Raw genomic sequence first — 23,645 nt, 5'->3', positions numbered from 1 at the left:
TAATTATAATAAAGTTACAATAAATTAAGTTAATATATAATTATATATACAGTACCTAATTTATATATAATTAATATATAATTATATGTACAGTACCTAATTTATATATAATTTATATATAATACTGTACAGACGATAGTAATCTTTCCGTAGCGTGGCGCTACGGACGGCGGGAAAGTAGTTCGGCTGCCTGATGATGTTTCACGTAATTATAGGAGTTTTTTACCGGTTTTTACGGATACCGTCGTAATTTTTTCGCAGTTTTATAGGAATCGTAATTATAGGGACCGTAATTATAGGTGGGGTCGACTGTATTAACATATGCAATTTTCATCATAGTTAATTACACATAAAGAAATAATTTAAATTAAGTTCTATAAATTAAATTTTATATATACATGGCTAACATTCATTATTTTCAAATTGTTTTAATATTCTGTTTACAAAATTAGACTTATTATGACTAAGAGACTTTCAACAATTACTAATTAATTTAGTATTTAATTAACATTTAGTATATTTCAATTTCACAGATTGTTTTAATTAACATGATAATGAGATAACAAAAATATTAGCTATTTGTTTCTGATAAATGTTTAAGCTAGTTCTAATAATCTTATTTTTTGTTAATTAATCTTAAAATGCTTTTGTGATTTAATTATTCAGCTTCAATAATAAATTTTTAAAATTTTAGGTATTTTGAATTTGAGATTTTGACTCCAGGCCATATGAGAGTTGGATGGGCAGACATCTCTTTTGCACCATCATGTGAACTTGGTGGTGATGAACATTCTTGGGCATATAATGGATTTTCTGTAAGTAAAATATTTTCTATTTTAAAGAATATTTTTATTTCATATCTATTATAGTCTGTCCATGGAAAGAATCAACTTAGGTATTAACCAATGAGCATCAGTTATTGATCACTTAGTAGTGGCAAGTTACTTCTGGTTTCTTCCTCATTTGTTAAACATGTCACTGCCATTATGAACAGTGCTATAGAAGCTTTATGTTTTGGTATTGGGATACAAGGAAGTTCACTACAGCAGTAGTTAAACATATGATTCTTTACAGTTAATGAATGCTATAAAAAATTAACACAACGAAAAAGTCATTCTGCCATTTAGTGAGAAAAAATAAAATAAAATTCACATACTGCCTCACATATTAAGTGAAAAATGCTGACATCATTAGGGAATGTTCTGATTGGTTTAATTGAAGCAACATCACATGTGACATTGCTCTCAAGTTGATTCTTTCTATAGACAGACTTTAGTTCAGTGATAAAATTTATTTACAATGTTTTCTTGTAATGTATTTGCATTACAATAATTGACATTGCAAAGAAATTTTTAAAATTCCTAATGTAATTAATTGAATCCATAAAAGTAACTTAAAAAGTAATAATTTGAGATGAAAATTAATTATTATGACAACCAGATGGTCAAGAATTATTGCCTTGACCATCTAGTTGTCATATCAATCACAATTCTTTGACAAAAATATAGTTGTAATTACAAAGCTTATTTTAAGAATATAGTTGTAATTACAAAGCTTATTTTAAGTTTATGTAGGAATTTAGACACAAACAATAAGAGTATATTTATGCAAATAACTACAGAACAATTATTGAATGAAAGTAATATTAATAATTTTATTTATTCTTCATTGCATGTTTTATTATTGTATTATTATAAGCATGTTTCCATAAATAATTACTTGATATTTTAGCATATGTTTGTCAATATATAGGAGTTTTTTACCCTATATAATAGGGCATAAAGAAAGTTTTGAAAAAACTTATAAATTTAAAGTTTGGTGTAAATGTAATACAGTAAGACCCCGCTTAACATGGGGGATGCATTACTAAACAAAGCAGCATTAAATGAGGGTCATTTTAACATAGAGTAAATAGGGATAGGGGAACATTCAACCAAAAATAAACAAATTTTATTTTAATTTTAAGTTATTTTTATATTAATTTGTATAATAATATATGTTAAATAACACATAAACATATGAACACAAAAATGTAAAGTTCATTTTTTGTGATGAAGGTCCTGACTTTATTGCAAAAAAACAGGAATTTCAGAAAAGTTGTGAAGTTTCATTTGTCACTTTTTTCTTTCCTTAAGCAAATGTTGGTAGCAGAAGATCGCATCCAAAATGCCTCATTTTGCTTTTGCTCTCCTTTAAAAATCTGGATCATTTGCTATAATTTGATCAATGATTTCGGTTATCGTTGCAGTAAAGTTTAGATTTTCAACTGTTTCATAATTGGCGACCATTTGGTGTGCCAATAACACAATAAGTTTCAATAGCTTGTGTTTCCTGTACTTGTTCTTCAAGAAGACACCTTACAATGACCGACAAATAGTTGTCTAGCTGTGACACTTTCTTCGGCTAGCGAGATGAATCCAGACATTGATTTAAACTTTGATGTAAACTTCTATACAAACTTCCCTACAAACTTGAATTTGTCGCTTTCACATTGATCTTATGTAGTCGATCGACAGTTGTCGGTCGACCAATCAGCAGCTATGCTAGTCATAGCTCTATCCCAGGTCTGCTGCAAGGCATGATCTGTCACCAACTGTCTCTCCTTTGAGATGCATGCACTACAGATTCAAAATCTAACAGATGCGTTCCTCGGCAGAGTTCGTTAATGGTTCAAATCAACCAATCATGTCTCTTGCATGATTTCACCATGACAGTTACCAAAACTTTTACTAAAGAAATCCGTAGAGAAATTTTTTGGGTTCTTCATTTTCAGAATCTCTATTTTCCAGTTCTACATGAATTCCTTGTTCTGCCAGTTCTTGAAGGTCGTCGTTCGTAAGACTCTCACCAGAAACCTGCAGTAACTCCTCAATATCCTACGTGTCTACATCTCCTAGTCCTGCTGTATCATAGCGATAGGCTCTTCTCATTAAGAATTCTTGTATACCTTCAGCCATAACTTCTTCCACACTTTGTTCATGCATTTATCAGTTAATTCTTGCCAAGCAAAGCCGATATTGCCCATGGCATCCATGATGATATATTTTTTCCAAAATTGCACCAAACAAACATAGATTTAAAGAAAGTACACTTTTTTGCCACCTTTTGCTGATTGGTTTGTGTTCCTAAATAATCGTATTATATACAAATCAATGAAATGCCGCAATAATTTAAATCAGTGTAAATTTTGAGCTTTTTTTTTTAGGTTTTGAGCAAACCGCGTTATATCGAATCAGCATTAAACGGGGTCTTACTGCATTTTGGTGTATTATTAAATTGTTTAACCCATTTTACTCTATTTTCATTCAGGAATTTTTAATTTTAATGTAATTAAACATAAAACTGAAAAAATAAAAGAAATGTGTTAAACTTTGAAGCTTTCTCTTCAAAATTATTTTCCATTATATCACGAGTAAACACAATTACTCATCGGTTAAGATTTCGCAGAAATCTTAACCGATGAGTAATTGTGTTTACAGCTGGATGACCTTGAGAACAGCTGGTGTTGTCTTTCCCGGGACATTCTCATAGAAGTCTTGGGAGGAGAAGGGTTTAAAGTAGGGTGAATACTAGCTGGCCATATATTTCTAAACATTTTTGAAAAATTACGTTTTTTATTGCAATTTCCGACCCCTGACTTAATTAAATGTATATATAATAAAATCTATTAATTAAAAAAAATTAAAAAACTATTGGAGGTTGTTTTTGACATCAGAAAGTAGCTATAAATAACTGTACCGAAGTAAAATCTGTGCACTAGAACTTCAGAACGATGAATGAAATTTGATAAAAATTCCCATAAAAAACAATTAAGCGTTAATCGTGTGTCATTAAAGGTAGATTAAAATCGCAATAAAATTTTTTCGTGCAGGAAAAAATTTTTAAAAAACATCCGAAAATTTTTGAGGGTCCAAAAAAACCATTTTTTATCTAACGTTATGTAATCTGCACCAGAAAAACTCGAGCGTGGGCAATAAAGTGTAATAAATATACGTTATAATTAATAACTTACATTATATTTCATTAATATAATTTTTGTTTTAATATTTTGATATTTTAAATGAAAAAAACAAATCAATTAAATATATAAGTTGAAAATTTATTTACAGTCTTGTAAACATCATGCTGGAGGTGCTGAATCATATGGTAAACCCTGGCAGGTTGGCGATGTTGTTGGTTGTCTTCTTGACCTTCATGATAGAACTATAAGTAAGAAAATTATAATTGATACGTATTTTTATTATTAAAGCAAATTTTTTTTATAACAGACATTAAAGTTTCCATTTAATGATAATGTTTTACATACATAAATTATTCAAATAATTGTATATTATAATAATTTTGCAATGCATGCAATGAATAAATATAAGAAATTGGAACAAAATATTATACTTTGCTTATGGATATAAAAAAAATCAGTAAAGAGACGGAATAAACTTAATATAAAAATTATAAAATAAAAACAGTATCAAAAAATATTAAAGGAGATAAAATAGGACTTCAGAAAGTGATTCCGTTAAGAAAACTTTTACAGAATTTTTGAAATACTGTTCAAGTTAAATTTATTTTATATTGTTATTAATTAATTCAATACAAAATAGTCAGAAATTTAATTTTTCAGTACAAATTATTTATTGTACTAGATTTAACAAATTATTTATTTACCTATTTCTAACAACTTATTTTAAATCTTTAAGAAATTTAGTCCTGTAGCAGAAATTAGTCATTTGGGGGCTACAGGGGCAAGCTGAAAAATTCTGATTGGTATTTTTTTTTCCAGCCAGCATTAGGCCTATTAGTTACAGTCCAAATGTAAAAAACATAACAGTAGTCAAAGTTTTTATAATGAAAGCAAAAGCATATATAATATTATATCTATACTAATGTTATAAAGAGGTAATGTTTGTAAATTTGTATGCAAGGGCTAATCTCTGAAATTACTCATCTGATTTCAAAAATTCTTTCACCAGTATTTACAATGGAACTTCAGGGTGGACATAGGCTGTATATTATTCCGTTAAACATTCATATACTGTAAATGAAAAGATATCATCTAGGGTTAAGGCTTTTATGTCCAACAGATGGCGCTACGAGTATGCTGCCCTAATTTTGCTTTTCTGTGAGGATGAACTAAAGCAGATCATCTTCTATCTATCTATATAAATAAAAATGTAATGTTCGTTTGTTCCTACTGATTCCTTTGAAATTTTGACACAATGCTGCGTTCAAATATGCATGTGTTTTTATGTAATATACGTGTCGAAATTTTTTTCACGGTGGGGAGATGGACAGGATTAAGGCTTACTGTAAAGAACTCTTCTTCTATTTATACTATTTTAGATGCGGTTTTTTGCGTTTCAATAGGATACATCAACAGAATATACACTAAAAAGGGATTTTTCGATATTCTCCTTACAGGGGAGAGGGACAGGATTAAGGCTTACCGTGAAGAACTTGGCTTCTATTATACTATTTTAGATGTGGTTTTTTGCGTTTTTTATTGCGTTTTAATAGGGTACGTCAAGAGAATGTACAATAAGAACGGATTTTTCAAAAAATTCTCCCCCCTCCACGGGGGAAGTGTTATAAATTTATAATAGATACATTTTGAGCCACAACAATGCATGGCGGGGTCTGCTAGTTATATATACTATTGATACATACGGACACTGCCAACTAAGCTGAAGAGGCTTAGCTACCTCATTACTACTTCATTACCTCTCCATAGTCCCTTTATAGCTACAGCTCTGAAAAAATTATTCTACTACATTTTCAAATGACAAAGTCAGCTCAGCTTTACTAAAATTTGTTTTCTAAAGATTTAATATGATTGTATTTCTATTATAAATTTTACTTTTACTTTTTATTAAATATATATATGTTAAAGTATTGAGTAGCAAAAATGTGTTTGTTCCAAAATATTATTTTTAAAATTATAAATCAATTGCCAAACTTTCAAACTATAATTTTAATTTATATTTAATTAAAATATAAATTATTAATATATGTTTAATTATGAAATTCATGAATAAATTTGAGCAGCATATTACATTAAATTTCTTCTTCAAAGAATTCAATGCTATATAAGAAAAACAAAAAAAAAAAAAAAATACTACACTTTAAGAAAGCAGTTAATCTGAAATATTGTTTTATTTCATATTAAAAGTTTTTTGAGACATTAAAAATTTTATGAGATCTAAACTCAACAAATATTAGATTCAAATTTTATTTGAAAGATTTAAATTTAATGTTTGATTATCTTTTCTATTTTTTCTAATTAGATATTGCTTACATTTGGTAACATTATTAATACAGTGAATTTAATTTTAACATTTAATATTGATATTGTTGCAGAATGAATAAAGTTGAATGATTATTATCAAGAACAAAACAATATTTATTAAAATTAAATAAATTGAATAAAAATAGTAAATTGGCATTTAGAACACATTAAGAATTTAAGAAAAGAAAACAAAAGGTGAACTGGTTGGCTGAGAGCTATAGTGACAGGAGCCCATTTCATTATATAATAGAAAACATTTGAATAGAAATCAATACATTAATAAAATGATATTATATTTTTATTTGATTAAAAGTAATAATTTTTAAATTTATTACTTCATAGGTTATTCATTAAATGGAGAATTACTATTAGATGCTATGGGAGGAGAAGCAGCTTTCAATGATATACCTGTTAATGAAGGTAATTTAGTATAAAGAATTAATTATGTATTTTGAAATTTTTAGTTATTAAAAGAAAACAATAATCTTAAATCTTTGAACAAAATTTTAAAACAGTATGTAATGTATTTAAAAGACATTAAAAATTATGTGTTGTAGTTATTTTAATGTTTTGTATGAAGTTATATGTAGTTTCTGAAAATGAAAACAAAACAAACTTTTGAAAATATTCCAAATATAAGATTTTGACTTTTTTAAATAACTAATAATACAATATAGTATATATCTTAAACTATATTGTATTATAACTATATTCTATATTATAATAACTATAAGTATTGGGTTGAATGGAAAATTGTGTTTTTTAGTAGAAATCTCTATAGAGATTGGTAGTGTGATTTAATTAAAGCTATTTTTATATTTAACATATCACTAATTTATGAAAGCAGAGTATCATTAAATGCTTATTTTTGAGTTTGTTTTTTAACCTTTTTTTTTACATAAAATTAGGAAAAACTGGTAATAGGTTATATGTGTGTATATCTTGTTATGTTTTGAGTTTTGGAAATATTCCATTACATACAAACAGTAAAAAGAGTATTTTTGACAATGTTATTCAAAAAAAGAAAGTTGCAAATAGGGAACGTCTGCAGTTCCAACTTCAAAAATAACTCTGCATTCCTATAGTTACTGCTTTACATATTGTGGGATATAGATGACATAATATATGAGTTTTTCAATTTTAATGAAGTTATTAATTCCAATGTCTACTATCAGAAATTAGATTGAGGAAACAAATGTCTTAAACAAAAACACCTGCCTTTGGTCAATTGGAAGAGAATAATCTTTCACCAGAATAACACATGTCTAACATGTATTTTTTGTTACATCATCAGATTGATGATGTAACAAAAAATATGAACTAAATAGGAAAATTTTAGATTATCACATTTTTACATGGAATCAGGATGATGCAATTTTGCAAAATATCAAAAACCTTGCACCATAAACTGTTGTTATAAAAGTTGAACTGCAAGTAGTGTTAAATCATCTACTTTACATTAGTTAAATGAACAGATACCTAAAATATAGGCTTCAATATCTGAAAACTGTGACATGTGATGTTTTCTTGCTGATTTTTTTAAATGTAGGCATTGGCATTAATAAGAAACCCCTTTATTTCCCAGAGGTAAAAATCATGTTGGGTAGTGTTTTAATACTTTTTTACAATGTAAAGCTTTTTTAACAGATAAGAAATTTGTTGTATGTAAAATTTATTTAGTTTCATTTTCATAGATGATGATGTTTGTTTTATATTATGATTAAAATAATTAACATAAGAAAATTTATTTTGTAATTGAAATTTATTGAATTCAAATTAATTTAATTATTGTTTTCTTTTATGCAGGATTTGTCCCAGCATATACATTTGGAACAGGACAAAAAGCAAAATTAATATTTGGTCATGATGTTAATAATTTGCGATTTTTTACAACTTGTGGTTTGCAAGAAGGCTATCAACCATTTTGTGTGTATGTTCAATAATATTTTTATAGGTTTATATATATATATATATATACACACACACATGAAGATTGACTAATAATTTCCAGGAATAATAATTAAAGTAGTTTTATTGACAAAATTCCAAAACAAATAAATGAAAAGAAATTTGATTTCTTCAACATTTTTCAGTTAGGCTAGGATGATTTAACTGATAGTCTGTGAATCATATCTGGCTCATTCTTGACAGATAGTTGGTTCATTTCATTGTTATTTGGTAATTGCAGCATTTCTTTTATATGTGGTTTTACACAGTTGACTTGTATATACTGTTAAAAATAAGAAAGATTAAAACATAAGAAAGATTGAAACATTCTTAAAGAGCCACATGCAGCTCCAAAGTTGTAGGTTACCAACTCTTGCATAGTTCCTCTACTTAAAAATTATGCACAAAATATTTAATAGTTTCATTACACATTTGAAAAGATATGAGTTAAAAAATAAATAAATTTTCATATTTTAAGTAAGTATTATGATTAACTAGAAAAATAAAAGATTATTTAATGCCAATTAATATACCAGAGATAAAGGTTGTATTAAGGTAAGGTTGTTACAAATTATCTGTGTAGTCCTTATACAGTAAAACTTTTCTAACTCAAATGTCTATAACTTGAATATTTCTTTAACTTAACTCCTTGCATACACAGACATTTTTGATATTAATGTAATTAAGCATAAAAAATACTTAAAACTGAAAAAAAATGAATGAAATGCGTTAATTTTGAAGAAAAAGCTTCAAATTTTATTTCTCTTTGTCTCGCCTTTCTGTGAAATCTGACACTGATGAGTCATTGTTTACACAGCTGGATGACCTTGAACACAGCTGGAGTTGGATTTCCCGGGACATTCTCATAGAAGTCTCAGGAGGCGATGGGTTTATAGTAGGGTGAATACTAGCTGGCCGTATATTTTTAAATATTTTTAAAAAATTAAAATTTTTATTGCGNTTAAAAAAATTAAAAAACTATCGGAGGTCGTTTTTGGCATCAGAAAGTAGCTTTAAATAACTTTACCGAAGGAAAATCTGTGCACTACAACTTTAGAACGATGAATGAAATATGATATCAAACTCCCATTAAAAAACTATTAAAAAGCAATTAAGCGTGAAGCGTGCATCATTAAAGGTAAATTAAAATTGTGATAAAATTTTTTCGCACGGGAAAAAAATTTTGAAAAAATTTGACTTAAAAAACATTCCAAAAATAAAAAAAAAAAAATTTCAAAAATGGCCTTAAGGACTGCGTTTTATGTAACGCTATGTAACTTGCTTGAGATATCTTGGGATATGTCCTTAATTAAAGAAAATGAGACACTTGGCAAGTCCCAATAGAACAGCATAAGGATTTAATGTCTCCAATTTGAATTTTCTTAATTAACTTGAGTTTTCTCCAAGTTGAAGGTTATCATTGTCTCCTGACACTGAGTTTTGCTACTTTCAAATTTCCTGACTCAAATTTTAATATTTATTCTATTTAAAGTGATCCTAATTATTTGAATTTACATGAAATTTTCAGACAGTTAGTTGTATCTACTGTCCAATACTCATTTGCAGACAATGCTCCAGTCCATAGCAAAAGGACCTCTCACTTTATTTCAACAAGATGTACCTGCAAAACTGTTTTATTTGATTAGTTACATTGAACATTTTGCTGGAAGGCATTACATGGACTGTTTAAAACAAAAAAACTATCAACGATTCTTTATATAATGAAAAAGAGGTAAAAATACAAATCTATTCAGGATTGGCATTTTTCATTCTATTGTTCTCTAACTAGAATTGTCTGTAACTGAAAGTTTTTTCCTGCTTTTTGGAGCTTTATTAATTTTTTTGGTGTATGTATTTTGTACATTGTGGATGTTTGGTACATCTATGTCTATTATAAATGTGATTTTGTTTAGTTTGTTAATTAATGTAATGTCTGGTCTGTTATGATGAATTGTTTTGTCTGTCATTATACCTTGGTCATGGTATGCTGTGAATTTGCTTCCTGCAATAACTTTTATCATGTAGGTTTATGAGGGAAAATGGCTAGCAATGTAAGTGCTGATCTTTTCATTGGATAAGCAGAGAGAAGCATATTGTTTTGTAGGGCCTGAACCAGCTCTTAGTATTTATTATAAAACTTTTTCTAGAGCTGTCAAAGAATGGATTATTTCCAGTCATTTAAAGCAGTGGAAAAAAATAACTGAACCAAGGCAGCGTAAGACATTTTTGCATGGCTTGTAAAACTCTATATAAACTCTATGTAAACTCTGAACTTTCTGGCTTTTGACAATCATCATGTGTACTTTTTGGTCAGCATTATGACTGATTTTGATCAATTTTGTAAATATATGGCAGACTGAAGCTGTTTTCTTCAAACTTTTAGGACATTGAGAAGACTCTCTACCTCATTTATGAGTGTGTATACTTTTGCCTAGGCAGATTTTTTCATCTGAGTTCTTACTTTTTTGAGCCCTTCTGATGTCTCTCAGCTTTACTTTAGAGGTCTGTTATTTTTTTAAAAAGAGATTGGACTTGTGAAGCAATTTCTTGTGGGTTGCTCAAGGGTATTGAAGTGCTTTTGGTTTTGTCCCATCTGCTTAGTCTACAATCTAATACTAATGAAAATAAAACACAAAAACAATTTTTTAATGTTTGAGATGATATTTTTTGAACTATATGCTGGTAAATGCCGTGCTTTTAATGGTCATGCTGGAAGTGCAGGATTTATATTGGTGTAGGTCATGTAAAGGTGTTAATTTTTCTCTAGCAATTTTCTTTACAGTATATGCTGCCACAGTTTATTCATACAAAATTACAGCATTTAGTAATACATTTTTTTTTATTGTTTGATTTGTCTAACTCTTAAATACTTTCAGAGATATAAGGCTTAGATTGATAGGATATCATTTTGTCTATACAATTATTTTTTTAATAACAATTTACTTTTTATTAAATTAGTATTTTATATAATAATAATATTTTTTTTTATATAGGAATATGAATAGACACATGACATTTTGGTATAACAAAGATGATCCACTTTTTGTTAATGTTGATGAATTACCAGATTCTTACATTGAAGTTACATTTTGTGTGTATGTTCAATAATATTTTTATAGGTTTATATATATATATATATATACACACACACACATGAAGATTGACTAATAATTTCCAGGAATAATAATTAAAGTAGTTTTATTGACAAAATTCCAAAACAAATAAATGAAAAGAAATTTGATTTCTTCAACATTTTTCAGTTAGGCTAGGATGATTTAACTGATAGTCTGTGAATCATATCTGGCTCATTCTTGACAGATAGTTGGTTCATTTCATTGTTATTTGGTAATTGCAGCATTTCTTTTATATGTGGTTTTACACAGTTGACTTGTATATACTGTTAAAAATAAGAAAGATTAAAACATAAGAAAGATTGAAACATTCTTAAAGAGCCACATGCAGCTCCAAAGTTGTAGGTTACCAACTCTTGCATAGTTCCTCTACTTAAAAATTATGCACAAAATATTTAATAGTTTCATTACACATTTGAAAAGATATGAGTTAAAAAATAAATAAATTTTCATATTTTAAGTAAGTATTATGATTAACTAGAAAAATAAAAGATTATTTAATGCCAATTAATATACCAGAGATAAAGGTTGTATTAAGGTAAGGTTGTTACAAATTATCTGTGTAGTCCTTATACAGTAAAACTTTTCTAACTCAAATGTCTATAACTTGAATATTTCTTTAACTTAACTCCTTGCATACACAGACATTTTTGATATTAATGTAATTAAGCATAAAAAATACTTAAAACTGAAAAAAAATGAATGAAATGCGTTAATTTTGAAGAAAAAGCTTCAAATTTTATTTCTCTTTGTCTCGCCTTTCTGTGAAATCTGACACTGATGAGTCATTGTTTACACAGCTGGATGACCTTGAACACAGCTGGAGTTGGATTTCCCGGGACATTCTCATAGAAGTCTCAGGAGGCGATGGGTTTATAGTAGGGTGAATACTAGCTGGCCGTATATTTTTAAANATTAAAATATTTGTGATTGATTAATAAATATTTATTTTCTATATGCAGCAGTGATAGTCCTCCTGCTTTGAAAATTTCTCACAGATTATATGAAACACTAGAAAAAGTTAATTGGGAATTCACTCGTTTAAGTCTTCCTATAACTTTTTATGATGAATTTATTGAGTAAGTTTTATTTTATATTTATTTATTTAAAATATTATTTATGTACTGTAAACAGTATAACCTCCAAATAGCAGACACCATTTGGACTGAGAAGTTTGCTGTGTAGAGGTGTCTGCTATTTGGAGGTACACACCAGCAGCTATATTATATTTTAATTTGGTTATTATAAAGTGAAGAATAAGATGGATTACAAAAACATCAAATTTGCATTAGGAATGTGGAATGTGAAAATACTAAAAGTATACATAGCATTTATAATTAAAATATAGGGTAAAACCAGATGAGTTACCTATAGTTTTTATCAACACATATAACACACTTAACTGTGGTTTCCAGAAGAAGTAAATATATAATTGTGATAATCTGGATGGATACCCAATCTGATTTACAAAATTCCCTTCTCAAATAAACCCATATTAACTAATTTAACTTATTTTAACTTAATTTTATTCAATTTTTTATCACTTTTTAAATATTTTAATATAACCTAAAAAGGTTACAAAACTTCAACATCCTGCAAACATGCTCTATAACGTAACCTTTATTGAGAAATGAGGATGTTTTGCTTCCTTCCTCCACCTATTATCTTAAATTTTCCCCAAACACCTGTTCAAATGACATAACTAAGCATCCTGTCAGATGATGCGATTCTAAGTAAACGGATTATGAAATATTTGGTAATAAAAGGGCAGGTTTCCCCACACTCAGGAAATGCACGATCAACATTAAGGACCTGCCATAGGACCGGCAGATTATGCCATATAGACTCGTCCAGCATACTCATCAGGCCACTGTGGGAACAGGCTACGGCCATACCAATAAACAGCGGTAATATGATTTATTGTAAAATCTCTCTCTAATACTGATGATAGTCTTAGGTTATACATATAAGTCTATGTTATTTTTTTATGTTATGATGTTTTATTAATTGTCCTTGTTATTTTTCTGTGATTAAATTGTTGATTTTATATTAAACTAGCTTACCCGTCGCGCATTGCTGCGATCTCAGAAGAGATGAAATTCAAGCAAACTCGTTATAATAAAATTAAATTTTCATTTTATCATTTTTATTGAAATATATTATTATTATTCGTTTTCATCGGGAAAACATTTCAAAGTGTCGTTTCAATTCTATTTATTTATTGGAGTGCTCGTGGATACACGATATTTTTTGTTTTTTCGTCTGGTGCGTACACGAATAATTCGGAAGGTTTTCCGACGCGTGAGCTGGCCACATACAGTTGTCCATGCGAGAAGCACGGATTCTCCAAATTTAGCCCACACACTTGCAGCGATTGTCAAAAGCGCGATATTCCCCATTTATATATATATTTTTAAATCCTTTATAATTTTAATTATTTAATTGCTCCTTCCTCTCTTCCTTGGCATGTTGGGAAATTTCTGATAGTTAGATAATAAACCGTTTTATTGTAATTTGTCTTTTTAAATTATTTCGAGTCGATATTAAAATTTGAAAAAGGGCGATACCTAGATCGGTAAAATAGGCGAATTTCTTCCTACAACTTCGGTCGTTGTTCGGGGTACAGTTAAGATTTTAACGAAGTTCGAGCGAAAACATAATTAGCAAAAAAAGTCGAAATAAAGTGATTAAACAAAAATGATTACAAATATCGTAAATAACAGTTCACAAATGCATATATAGAGACATATATATTTTTGAAGGGGGGAAATGGTCTTCACAATTTGAAATCGATCAAACACACTATGCGCGAATGCTCGTGTAAACGCGCGCCATCTATCGTAGGATAAATGTACTTCGCGGGAGTGTATTAAAAAACTTCCCGAAGTTTCATGGCAATCGTACTATGCCACAAACCTTCGCCGGAGTATATTAAACAACTTCCCAAAGTTTCATGGCAATCGGATAAACGGTGTGGTAATGCATTAAGGACATAGGACACACAGACAGACATACATTCATTTTTATATATATAGATGACCTTCTTGTCAAGTATTTATTGCTTATGCACAACCCCACACAGAATCTTATCACTCAGGTTCTGTTAGAATAAGCCATTCAGTGACAAAGTGAGCAGATCCTTCAGATCTGACGATTAGAGGGCCTTGATTCTCGTCCGTATTCTCACATAATGCATATACAGCCAAGAGTTATCTTTTAATAAAAGTGAACAAAGTTAATAAAAATTTGATGTAACACAGTGGTAGCAATTAAATGATACTTGTTCATTTTGGGCATATATCTCATACCTCCAGCAAAATTACCAAATGCTAAGGATGAGATGCTTACTTTACTTAACATTTAATCTAATAAACATTTTGCACTTTTCTTATTTCCCACACACAATAACCTCTGTAATATACAGAGTTCATGTTTTGTGCATTCATTTTTTGCACATCAAGCAATGATGCAACTGACTTTACTTGTCTCAATTTTTTGACTTATTTATATGATAAACAAGTTTTTTTCATTTTGAGTTCCTAACATTGAACATAATCCAAGAGCTCATTTTGCTAAATTACTAGTAATCTTTAAGTCTTCTGTAAAAAGTACAATATGAAATGTAAAACTCTTTGCTTGATTGATAGTAATTTAGATGACTAGTATGTATTGTTTCGGCTGGAAAAACTAAGTCCTTTTCAGCCCATTTTTCTTTTTGGCATTGGTTTCCTTTTTTTGCATTCAGTAGACATTGAAAATTAATAAATTTAATTAAATCTGTAATGAAATATTTCAGAAAAAATATGCATCTCTCCCTTAAATCCACTAGGCATCTCACTCAAACCATATGGGAGAGATGCCTATTTCTATATTTTAGACTAAAATTATTAGGAGGACATCTGGCTTTGATTACAACTAGGGAATTCGATCCCGGTCCTTATTTCTAATCCCGGGATTTCGGGATTATACTTATTCAATCCCGGGATCCCGGGATTATTTTGGTATTGAGGGTTAATAAAAAATAAGAAAATCTTACAGAAATCAAAAATCAAAATTTAGACAAAAATCAACGTATTTTACGGTATACACCTAGTTAATTTAATCACTCTAATTAATCAGACTTACAGTCAGACTAACCAGACTTAAAATCACTGTCTTCATGTTAAATTTATTCTTTTTTAAGCATCACTGAGATCTCTTTAAACTCACATAAATTGAAAAAACCTTTATGTAACAAACTATGCAAATAAACGTTGAAAATTCACAAAAATCTCTCTTAACATCGACTAAATAGACTACTTTCATATAACAACCTAGTAAGTAGGTAGTAAAGTAAGTTTCTTAGCAAAAAGTATTTAAAAATAATATTAATCAGTCACATTTTTCTTAAATATAAAGAAAACTAATTTAATAGGAACATTCTAATTTGAATTGCGAAAATATGATCTGAGAAATAACAACGCATCTAGTGTCTCATCACCAAGTCTGCTTCTCAATTTGTTGCACATATATGCAGCTGCAGAGAAAACGCGTTTAGGTTGATGGAAGTTGGAGGAATCGTTAGTAAATACTTATAAGCTTCGAGGACACGGGGAGGATGGAAGAAAACAGTCCGGTCGACACGGATCGGGATTGTAGGAGTAAAGGCTATAATCCCGATTGTTTCGATCATTGTAAGCATGTTTTTCAAAAAATAAACGCGTTAATTTTGTAAATTCGGTCTCTGTGTGAGTCTCTCAGCGTTCAGCAAACCACTACCCCGAAACGTAAAAAGACTTTCTCGCATCATCCTGACAGATCGCGGGCAAGGCGAGGGTCGTAACCTTTTCACCTAAGGTCGACCCCCCTAAGCGAGAGGCGTCGGGTCTATATTAACCACACTGGCAAAACAAGATGGCTGACACATTGACAGGTAAAACGCACTGAGTAGTGCTCTCGACTGCGCCAGAAAATCGATTGGCGCCCGCGAAAATTCAAAAATACAAAAATGAAGTATATTACCAAGTAACCCAGTGAGAACTGCTTGCCTATCATTTTAGTTGAAAATACAAGAAGTTTTATTCCAAGCAAGCATCGCAAGCCCGCTAGGTTAATTTCTGCTGCTTGCTTGGAATAAAATTTCTTGTATTTTATATTAAAATGATAGGCAAGCAATTCTGTTAAAAGCACTGGCACTGAACGTTTCGCTTCATGCAGTCTATTTTGCAACTTTTTTTAAAATGATGTCAATCCCGAAAATCTCGGGATTAGGAAAACTTAATCCCGAAAATTTTGGGACTGAAAAGTGGTCGGGATCCCGATTTTCGAGATCCCGGGATCAAATCCTCTAATTATAACACACCCAATTCTACTTTCACATGAAACAGAAATATCACATAAGCATATTTGAATTTTGGAACCTTTTATATAATTGTGAATGTCTCAAAAAAAGTTTGTACAGTGATGATAAACATTATTTTTAATAAAAATATCAACAAAACACAATGAAACACGAAAGAGCATATGTAAGTTTGCCAACTTCCAGGGGGAATCATTAATCCCACGTCAGGATGATCTAGGGTCGTTCGCGTGTGGGTGTGGCGGAGGAGACACAGATGACAAGAATCTCACAAAAACCCGTTTATTTTAAACATAAAAGTAAACTTACACTAACGAACAAAAATGTTCTTTACACAATTGGAGGTTCGAAGTGTCGAAGGTGTTTGTACTGTGGCTCGAAGGAAGGTCCCGGGGCAATGGCAGGTGTGGAGATTTGTCAGTTGGTGTCGGCGGTGTTCTGAATTCGTAGTCACAGGTTACCAGTTGGGCACAACCGACAGAAAACTGCTTTTCCTTGTGGACTAACCGTGTGCAGGTGCACAGTTTTTCGGAAAGTCCGTCTGTCCTTCAAGATTGGGGATTATATCAATCTCCATTCTTTGTTTTGTTTTCTTCTGATTGGCTCCACGTCCCTTTTTTCTCGCTCCCTGATTGGTCTCTCGTCTGTCTCGAAGCGAAAGACGATTCCTGTTCGGATCACCAGAAAGATCCGCTTCGAAGAATCTACTTGACACCATCCGTTACTCTGAATGCAAAATGTCGATGGAACTTTGAAACTTGTGCTCATATTTTCCACCATTGTTGTCTAGTCTGTGATGTTTTGGAAATTTAACGACACGACACAATGTCCCTTTTCGTCATTAACCTTTCCTCTTTTCAAAATTTCTATGTTCTAATTATTTGTATATGAGTGACTTGTTAAAGGTCCATCTCTACTGGAGGTCGTTTGTTTACAATTATTAATCATTTATAATTATTGCATTCTGTTTACCTTAATAAAGTTTTTTTTCTCTCTCGTCGCAGTTTCATATGACTAGAACAACTAATTCGATCTTTGATTGGTTTTTAACAATAGACGATTTTTTTTCTAGTTTCATTTTAATAAATTTCTAATAATAAATCTTTAATATCAACCCGTTTTTGGAACCTCACACATAGTCATTATGAAAGTGACTACTGACTTGTTGTACTGAGTATTATTTGAATTAACTGTCTCTAGGCATCTCATCTGGTTTTACCATATATACAGTAGTTTATATTATTTATGTTTTAAGCTGTAAAAATCATATTTTAATTGAATTCTAAATAGCAAACAGATTGTATAGGATACTTTAAATTGAACATAAAAATTATGACAAAATATAAACGTTGATTAATTATTAATTCATCAAAAATGACCTGAGTGGAAAACAAAGATAAGCTTAGGCAATGAGAGTTCAAATGTCAGTATTCTTGCATTTATAACATCATTTATGATCTAAGTGACTAATAAAAATCAATATAGAGATTTGTCTGCTTTGTAGTTATTGAGTAGGTATAATTTTTCAAATATTTTTAGTTTTTCAATAAATAATTTATTAAAAATTTCTTTAGCCACCCCAAATCTGTTAAGATCATAAATTACATCATAAATGATAGAAAACCAAATATCTTCCTACACTTTAAAGTGGTTGGCAAATTGTCTTTGTAGCAATCTTTGAACTTTCATCAAAGAAACATTGCTGTCTTAACTTTAAAACCGTTTCTTTTTCATTACAACTGTACTATGGTTTTTGTTGAATGAGTGAATAAAGTTTGGAAAAATTTATGATTTCTTGGTACCATAAGTTTAATTCCAACAATAAGACAGATGTTTAATAACATTAATATGACAAATGGTAATTGACAACTTAACCAGATTAGTGTTTTCTAATATATAAAGAGTATTGTTCAGCATTTTACAACCTGCACTCCTCTCTTATTCCCATTTTAAGCCAGTCTTTATTTGACACCCTATTGTCAAAATTCATCCTCTGAGAGAGTGTTTGAATTGACTCTTTGTTTTAGTTTTAAAATATTTCGTATGTAATTAATTTTTTCAGAATATTGAAGGCGGAACTTTGTGTTTTTAGTAAGGTATGTTATGGACATAGTATCTATTATTTAGAGGTAAATATTATAAATATCCTATTTGAAGGGTCTGGGGATTGTAAAAATGTCCCATAAGTAAAAGTGTCTACTATTCAGAAATGTCTGTTAATGGAGGTTTTACTGTATATAAAAAGTTAATCTGTATTATGCAAGAAAAGCATATTTTAAGTGCATTTATGATATGTAACTATAAAAAGTAAAAAATATTTATTCATATTTTAATTGCTATTATCAGTATTTTTAAGTAGTAGTAATATTTTTAGGTCATATCAGATATTAAGTTATTTGCAGAAAAAAGTGAAATTGAAGTTAAATCATGAAGAATTTTAGTTAAGCCAGTCATTAGAATTTTAGCTGTTTTTAAACCAAATATAACCAAATCAGAATATTTTGCTAGACACTGATATTTCATATCAGTGCTAGCAAAATATTCTGGAATTTAATAGAATTTTGAAAGGAATTCAAATAGATATCTTGTAAAAATACACTTTTTTATCTACCATACATAGAAATTTAAAAGAAATATATTTTAAGAATAAAACAAACAACAACTGTAATAGAGCAGATTAATATCAACAATTTATATTTATGAAATTAATAAACAATAAAGCAATATATAGCAATATTTTAATTTTTTTGAAATAAAACAAATGCTATATATTTTATTATATAAATAAATATAGAAAATGTTTAAATTATTTTTCTTAATTTAATATTTTTAGTGAAGTTGAAAAAGCACATAGATGGGAAGAAATTAGAAGACGACAACGAAGAGAATATGTAGATAGGGCAGGAGTACGCCATCCTGGTAAATTTATAATGCTAATTTTAATAAAGTTTTGTTAAGTTTGTGTATTGAAAAATTTATATTCATGTATATGTTACATTTTGCTCAGAATAATTAAGGATAACATTAAAAAATATCTATATTTTTCCTGTCTGGCACTAGAAGAAAATATTGATACCTATTTGATACTCATTTTGTAATGTACTGAGAAATATGATGAGATATATGATTTATGTATGTTATCTGATAAGAGTAAATACTATAATAAGAGATTGATTTTTAAACTATAAAGTAGTTTTAACACTACCTCAAGAAGCTTGTTCTATGCAGAACTAGTGTCTATACCTTCATAGAACATTCTAGAAATTTCTCGTATATTCTAAAACTTTCATTCTTACAGTAACCTTTCATGACTTCTGTTTATTCTCTTTGCTAACAAAACATCTAAAACTTTTGTGAAATTTTTCATTTTGTTTGTTTTAATATGCATAACAGTGTTGTGCATGCACCTTACTGCATAGAGAACAAGAACGGTGTTAGCTGTTTAGAACATAACACAAAACTTAGAGTATTAATTTAAATTTGTGAAACATCATCGCACATGTGTCTTACAGCGCAGGAAATAGGAATGGCAATTAGCTGTTTTTAACAAAAGGTTTAAAAATAATAAAATATTGTCGTGCATGCACCTTATTGTGCAGAGAAAGTAGGGGTATAGAAACGGAGCTAATGCAGGTGTTTTTGTTGTTTGTATAGACCAGTGTTTCTCAACCTGTAACGAATCGTCGCCTCCTTCAACGTAGTATCGCCCCCTTCAACGTAGTATCGCCCCCTTCACTTCAAAATTCCGATGCCGAGGACCAAGACGAACGCCAAATTCATACTGCATTGAATAGACTAGTGACTAGTATAATGTTATTTGTTTAATTATTGTATGATATAACGAATAAAATATCTAATTAATCTTAATATAATGTTTTACTATATCGCCCAGAAAATTGTTTTTCACCCCAAAATATAAATTGTTACAAATCGCCCCCTCAACATGGAAAAATGCCCACATGGGTGTGATATCGCCCCCATTGAGAAACACTTTTATAGACTGATCCAAATCCCGGGCAACTCAAGGGTGGGAGAGTTGCAAAGAGACAGCAGAGTGGTGAAGAGGGCCTCCCAAATGTACACCAAATTCCATTCCTCACAGCATCTGAGCATCACTACACAGTCCCAAAGTGGGATGTGGTGGTGCTGCACAACCATCTTAGATAGTTCGGTGTCACAGCTGCCCCTGCAACAGAACGTTGGTGCTCTGTTATGTGATTGGATAGCATTCTGGTGGTCACCTTTATATAGTGGGTGTGTGCCCCAGACATTAGGTTTTCCAACGGAATAGAATATATGCCCGACTATTCTATTCCGCTGGAAAACCCAATGTCTGGGGCACACACCCACTATATAAAGGTGACCACCAGGATGCTATCCAATCACATAACAGAGCACCAACGTTCTGTTGCAGGGGCAGCTGTGACACCGAACTATCTAAGATGGTTGTGCAGCACCACCACATCCCACTTTGGGACTGTGTAGTGATGCTCAGGTGCTGTGAGGAATGGAATTTGGTGTACATTTGGGAGGCCCTCTTCACCACTCTGCTGTCTCTTCGCAACTCTCCCACCCTTAAGTTGCCCAGGATTTGGATCAGTCTATACAAACAACTAAAACACCTGCATTAGCTCCATTTCTATACCCCTACTTTCTCTGCACAATAAGATGCATGCACGACAATATTTTATTATTTTTAAACCTTTTGTTAAAAACGGCTAATTGCCATTCCTATTTCCTGTGCTGTAAGATGCATGCGTGATGATGTTACACAAATTTAAATTAATACTCTAAGTTTTGTGTTATGTTCTAAACGGCTAACACTGGTTTTGTTTGTTCTTATTTTTTCTTGAACCTTCTCAAACTCTGTTGCTATTATTTATCTTTCTAGTAATATTGTTAATAGGTTTTTAATTAATTTAATATGCTGTGTGTGAGCTTGGACTTGACAAAAATTTTGTGGGTGAAAATTTAATTTTTGAAATTAAAACTTCTATAATTTTTCCCACAATTTTAAAAATTGTAAAGGATATGATTTATCTGTCTGTGGAGTCACTTCTCTTTCAAGATGAGACATCAAATATGTCACCAGGAACTTGGTGACGAGAATTTGCTATTGGACATAAACATTGCAACATTGCCAAAAAAGGGCAATGTTGCAATAAAACCCCCAATAAAAGGCAATGACTGATGATGATGGATTAGTTTGTCCGTCCGACAAGGAGTTAGTTCATCCAACAGTTTGTTCGTCTGACAGAGAGTTTGTCCAATTGAGAAGTCCATGATCATTGAAAGTTTGCCCTCACCAAAGTTGCCCAAGTGCTTGGATACTTTACCTATCTAAGTGACTTTCCTTCTGCCAACAATTCATCCATATAAGTGAACTCCAACTATTTGAACTCCATCCAAATGAACTTCATCAATCCATTGTATCGACAATGCATCCTTAGATCCCTTATCATGTATCTATGTAAATCTATGTAAACTCTCTCTCTCCAAGTTAGAACTTGCAAATTAGTTAATATCGTCAACGTAACCCTTATTACAAAATATTAACCTTACTTGTATAACTTATCAATAGCTTAATAAATGGATAATTGTTATTGTTAGAATTTGTGTTTGGTGCACAGAGACAGCACATCTCTCGTATCGCCTTCATCAGATCCAAGTTCCTACAACATCACTGCTTGCGTGAAAAATGAAATTAGTAGTCATCAAGGTTTCAGTGTCTATCCTAAAAGACACAGTGGTGTCAGTCCTGACAAACTAGTCATTGCAAACGCAATGTCAACCTTCGGTTTCGCGCATTGTCACACTGTGTTTTTTTCTAATATTTTTAAAATTAATTTTTGAATTTTTTCTCAAATGTGGGGTTTTTAAATATAGGAACTTAATGGACAATCAGTTATAAAGCAAAGAAACTTCCACTACTGACAAATTTTAGGAAAAATCTTATATTGTAAAATTTTGATTCCTTGACTGTTTCATTGGCTTTTTCTCCCCCCCTCTTCTTTTTTACTTAAAATNTCAACGTTTCCCGGACACTGAATGACTGAATTCCTCTGATAATTTTAACTGGATTCACAAAGTTATACGATCGATACTAGAAATAATAACTTGTCTAGTCACAGGTACAGTCTTTTTTTTTCTTCTTCTTCATTTCCTCTTTTTTCTACTCCTAGGCGAGTAAAAAATATATTAAAATAAAGAGAAATAGACTATATTTTTATTCATATTTACTATTATATATGAATAATATGAATAATGAAATATAGTTAGATAGAGAATCGATATGTGCTTTATTTTTAAAGGCATTCAGTGCTTAGATTCGTTTCTTCTTATAAATTGATCAATCATTAATCAACGAAGACTAATTTTCTATATTAAAGAGACTTTTCTACTATTGATTGATCAGTGTCAATAAAATTTATCGGTATCAACGGATTGATCAGCATCAATAATATTATTTTTCAGTATGTTTTATTTTTAAATAATAATAACTTTTGGAGTTATATATTGGACTCATACAGATCTTGAGCAACTCCAAAGGAAAACAAGAACAACACTTACTAAGCATAAACAACATCACCCTAAATCCGGAAACCCTACAGAAAGATTAACCCTTCCACGTAAAGATGGCGGACGTGGCATGATTGACATAGTTAACCTTCACTACAAACAAATGCAGTCACTGTGAGAATTTTTCTACAGGAAACAAGAAACATCACAATTACATAAAGCAGTAACTCTAGCAGACTCAAATAGCACACCATTAAACTTACACTCACAACATACAGACATGACACAACACATAAAAAGCACAGACACCATTAAGCAATTGTGGGCTCCAAAGGCACTCCACGGCAGGCATCCTTTGACCTGGCCCAGGATTTTGTTGACAAAACTGCGTCAAACAGCTGGTTAGATCGGGGATGCCTCTTTGGGG

At 30.4% G+C, this 23,645-nt stretch overlaps 1 protein-coding gene across 1 annotated transcript in view; it reads left to right on the top strand.

Annotated features, from left to right (window-relative positions):
* Positions 1-23,645, top strand: part of LOC111622781 (ryanodine receptor-like) — a 420,607-nt gene that overhangs the window by 133,588 nt on the left and 263,374 nt on the right. Inside the window, exons 33-40 of the mRNA XM_023365203.1 lie at positions 695-815; positions 4,110-4,209; positions 6,626-6,703; positions 8,090-8,213; positions 11,224-11,325; positions 12,324-12,440; positions 19,533-19,646; positions 22,330-22,418. Of these exons, the coding sequence (XP_023220971.1) occupies positions 695-815; positions 4,110-4,209; positions 6,626-6,703; positions 8,090-8,213; positions 11,224-11,325; positions 12,324-12,440; positions 19,533-19,646; positions 22,330-22,418 (845 nt within the window). The remainder of the gene's footprint in view (positions 1-694; positions 816-4,109; positions 4,210-6,625; positions 6,704-8,089; positions 8,214-11,223; positions 11,326-12,323; positions 12,441-19,532; positions 19,647-22,329; positions 22,419-23,645) is intronic.

Source organism: Centruroides sculpturatus, unplaced genomic scaffold (genome assembly GCF_000671375.1).
Source record: "Centruroides sculpturatus isolate CEXI.00-Female unplaced genomic scaffold, Cexi_2.0 scaffold157, whole genome shotgun sequence".
Classification (NCBI taxonomy): Eukaryota; Metazoa; Arthropoda; class Arachnida; order Scorpiones; family Buthidae; genus Centruroides; species Centruroides sculpturatus.
Note: the sequence above shows the minus strand (reverse complement) of the source record. Positions and strands in the feature narration are given on the sequence as shown.